This window comes from Rhododendron vialii, chromosome 4a (assembly GCF_030253575.1).
Source record: "Rhododendron vialii isolate Sample 1 chromosome 4a, ASM3025357v1".
NCBI classification, from domain to species: Eukaryota; Viridiplantae; Streptophyta; class Magnoliopsida; order Ericales; family Ericaceae; genus Rhododendron; species Rhododendron vialii.
In genome coordinates this window covers 3,053,439-3,057,572 of record NC_080560.1, presented here as the reverse complement: position 1 = coordinate 3,057,572, position 4,134 = coordinate 3,053,439, and the positions used below count along the sequence as shown (strand labels likewise).

The window sequence follows — 4,134 nt, the reverse complement described above, 5'->3', positions numbered from 1 at the left end:
GACCAAGTGCTACCTTCCATCACAGAGAGAGAGAGAGAGAGAGACAGACAGACAGACAGAGATTTCAAAGAAAAAGAGAGAGGGAGAGAGTACCGTTGGAAGGGGCAGAGAGAGAGAGATTTCATAGAAAAGAGAGAGAGAGAGTACCATTGGGAGGGGCAGAGAGAGAGAGAGAGAGAGAGAGAGAGAGAGAGAGAGTGTACCGTTGTATGTATTCTTGACTAACGGATGGTGGTTAAGTGTCACACGATAAAAGATGAAGGGAGTTAAGTGTCCGAGTTAAACGATGAAGGGGGTAACTCGTTACCGAAGTATAGTTGGAGGGGGCTTACTGTAATTTCCCCAAAATATAAATATGACGCTCTGTGTATATTACATTTACTCCCCACCCGTAGGGCGGATGGTTTATATTACGTTCTGGCATGTTTTTCGATACGAACATCTGCTATTACGCAGTGTGATAGAGATGTGATATTATCAATCCATCAACTATCACCATTCGATACAATCTCACTTTGCGGCATAAAAACCTTCACGTAAGAGGAGGATCTTGATATGTAACAGAGAGTTCGTACTAATAATCCAAGTCGAATATGATACTTCCATACCGATGTTGACAGTTCTTTTCTTGATTTCTTAACCCCCGGGACCGGCCACCGGATCGTCAAACATATTATCTTCCACTAAATTCCTTCGTCATAACACATTCCGCTAAATTCCTTCATCATACACGTTCTGATTGTATCGTCTGCCTTCAGGTGCGCATTTGAATTCAAGCATGACGCAGCTCCAGATTCGAATTTAGCATCGGCCTGGTTATTCTCACCGACACTGGATTCTCTCTCGAATTTAACATCGTCTCGGATATTCTGACCACCGCTCAATTTTCTCTCTAGTTTGTCGACCTCTGCTCGCAATCTGTTCAATTCTTCTTTATAATGCTCGGTTTTCGTCTTCGCTTCTTCATAATCCTCGGTTTTCACATCGCGAAGGGATCGTGAAGCAATGTAGTAAACAGGAACTCCACCTGCATACACAGTTGCAAACTTCGATGTAAATCCGCTCACAAGTCCGCAACGAGTAACAAAGAACACATCGATGGCACGTTCCATGCCTTCAGTTGGATTCCATACTCTTAACATTCAAACACCAAGAAAGAATGCATAAAAAAAAAAAAAAATACTCCATCGCAATTAGCACTAGCCAAGACCAAAATTACAAACTTAACAGTACTTATGTAATCTCCAATCAATAAGGATATGGGTTGGAGAGAATTGAAAATAGACTTAAACTATGACAATATATGCATGAAGTGAGCATCTCCAACAGGAGTGGTCAAAAGCGGAGATGTCAAATTATTTTGAAGGCTGATGTGGTAATTTGACATCATGCTCCTCCTCTCCAACTTTTATGTTAAATTATTGAAAGCTTATGGTCAATTTTTGAAAATTGATAGTCTAGAGGTTGATGTCAAAGTTGACAAGTTGAGACTTCCCTTCAAAGCCACGTCACCTCATTTCAAAGCCATGTCACTTTTGGCATGATAAAAGACATTATGGTTGGATGACAACTTAATGCCAAAACTAACCGTTTGATTGTCCACCTCAGCTTCGACATCTCCCATTGGAGATGCTCTAAAGGAACAGAAAAAATGACCCCCTTTTAGTCTAGACCAAAGATATAGATTTGACATCAATACTCAATGAGAATAGCTTAGATATAGATTTTGATAGTCTACATATAGATCTCGAAAATAAGTTTGGATTGGGAGATTTTTTCAAAATGACTGATAATGTGGGTTATTTGTAATCTTTTTCTGGAAACCAAACAGTAATTAGGCGCCCATCCATTAGGATTCACATCCATTCATCCAAACGGAGTCTCAAGTTTCTGGTAAAACCAGTGTCGCCTCCCTCGTTCGGGATGCAAATTGTGGTACACTTTCACCTGATCCCAGTCTCCCAGAACCACGTAATCGTGCTATTTGCTACACAAGTAAAGGCAATGTACATTTTAGTTCCCAAAAGACAGTCTGTCGGCAAAACAAATACATTTTTGTCAAAAGATTTCAAAATTCTATTCACAAATTGAAAGAATTTATCGATATCTATTTCTTTTGGTAACTAGTTTGCTCTTTTAAGATGAGATTAAATTCTTTCTACCGACAGTAGAAATGGTGGATTTTTTACCATTCAGCGTTGTGAGCCCTAGCGTGCGTTTATTCTTATAATATGTTTATTCTTATAATCTGAATCGTTCATCCTCTAAGGCTCAAAATAATATGTCCACGCAAAAAATAAGTTTGACCGAATATCAATAAGTATATCAAAAGTTGAATTTTAGTTTCTAAAATGGATGGTCCCTATCAACTTAAATTGTCCACTACAGTCTACAGTTGAAAATTATTCAATGCCCGTGGGGCACCGGCACATGGTGCCTCAAACCTCTTCTACACCATAAAATGTGTAAAATTCATACAAATGTGTTAAAGAAAATAACTTAAGGCACCGCGTGGAATAATTACTCGTCCACAACCATTCATTTTATAAACCAAATGTCCGATTAAACTAATTTTTGGAATAAACATACTATTTTGTGAACTTTAACAAGATAAACTGTTCAGATCACCGGTGGCCCGGCGGAAGTAATTTAATCTTTTCATGGATGCATGCATAGCTGTATAATATAGAAAGAGTAATTGATCAAGAAAGAAGATACGAGAGAGAGAGAGAGAGAGAGAGAGAGAGAGAGAGAGAGAAATGGATCAGACCAGGGACCCAATATCTGAGGACCTCGGGTAAGCCATAGACGGCAGCGTTTCTGACGAAGCTAGTCGCGAACTGGCCGATCTTTGCTCGGCCTCGCTCGTCGGGCACGTACTGGTTCATAGTCGTTCCGACTTTCTCCGCAACAGCGCTGCCAACGGCGGCCGCAGTCTGGCCGAAGTCATAGGAGCTCCGGCACGCGGCCCTTACGGCATCTTTCGCCTTGTTCGAAACCTCGCCGGTTCCAGTACGCGGGACGAAATCTTTCGCTTTGCCGAAAGCCTTGGAAACGGCCTCCTTGGCGTGTTCTCTGACGTCTCTGGTTCTCTCCAAGACCTGCTTGACCTTGTCTGCCGAATTCTCTCCCATGGCGTCTTCGGGTGGTGGTGGGTTTGCTCTGCTATGGCGCCTACTATGCTCTGTCCACCTTGCCTCTGGCTCTGCTGTTACTACGAGTGAGCTCAGAACTAGAAACAGAGCCACCACGACGTTCATCATCATCATCTCTCTCTCTCTCTACGTTGTGGGGACTGGGGGTGGTGAAGAAGTTGGTTTATGGAAGCAAACCCTCTGAAGAGTAAAAGTAGGAACCAAAGGAGATGCCCATATATATTAGAAAAAAGAACCAAAAGGAGAAAGGTATAATTCTTTTTCGTCATTTGCACGCTCATGGAGTATATTCTTACAACAATGTCACATACACGCTTTTACCGATTACTTTCCGACCATACATCTCTTGCATATGCATCGGCCTCGCCTTACATATTTAATTATGGTTGAGACCCACACGTATGTAAAAAAGTAGTAGTTGGGGGAGTGGTCAGTAAGAATATTCCTAGACTTGTTTTTTTTTTATAACCACACTACTCCTTCAGTCCTAATTTAATTGTCATTTTTGGGAGTTCGTGACATTTTTATTATATATTGTAATTTCTAATGTCTTATGTGATTTTAAAAACATTATATTATAGAACAAATCGAGATCTATCAAATAAGATCCATATTGAATATAAAATTCATTACCAATTTAAAGATATAACTAATTTTTTTAATCTAATTAGAATAGAATTGAGACAAGTAAATTAGGATGAATGGAGTATTTTTGTGTCTTCTTGTGATGTGAACTTTTTAACATTAACTTTTCATTTGTATACATTTTCACACTTAAAAGAAAACATTGTAAATTCACATAAAAAAAAACAAAAAATTTAATTGAGACGAAAAAGAAAGTGTTAAAATCACCATACAAGAAGAAATTAGTATTTGCTCTTGGAACAATACCTTGGGTACTCTACATGAGTTGGAATTGGACACTGTGGAACCCGTAACTTTTGTATTTGAAACGAAAATGTTCGGATATATGAAACTG

At 39.5% G+C, this 4,134-nt stretch overlaps 1 protein-coding gene across 1 annotated transcript; it reads right to left on the bottom strand.

Moving 5' to 3' along the window:
* Window positions 1–537: 537 nt before the first annotated feature.
* LOC131323312 (uncharacterized) lies at window positions 538–3,392 on the bottom strand. Its single transcript, XM_058355030.1, has 2 exons — window positions 2,771–3,392; window positions 538–1,027 (listed from the first exon to the last, which is right to left on the bottom strand). The coding sequence occupies exons 1-2, from the start codon at window positions 3,267–3,269 to the stop codon at window positions 684–686; spliced, it is 843 nt and encodes a 280-aa protein (XP_058211013.1). The 5' UTR covers window positions 3,270–3,392; the 3' UTR covers window positions 538–683.
* Between the last annotated feature and the right edge of the window lie 742 nt (window positions 3,393–4,134).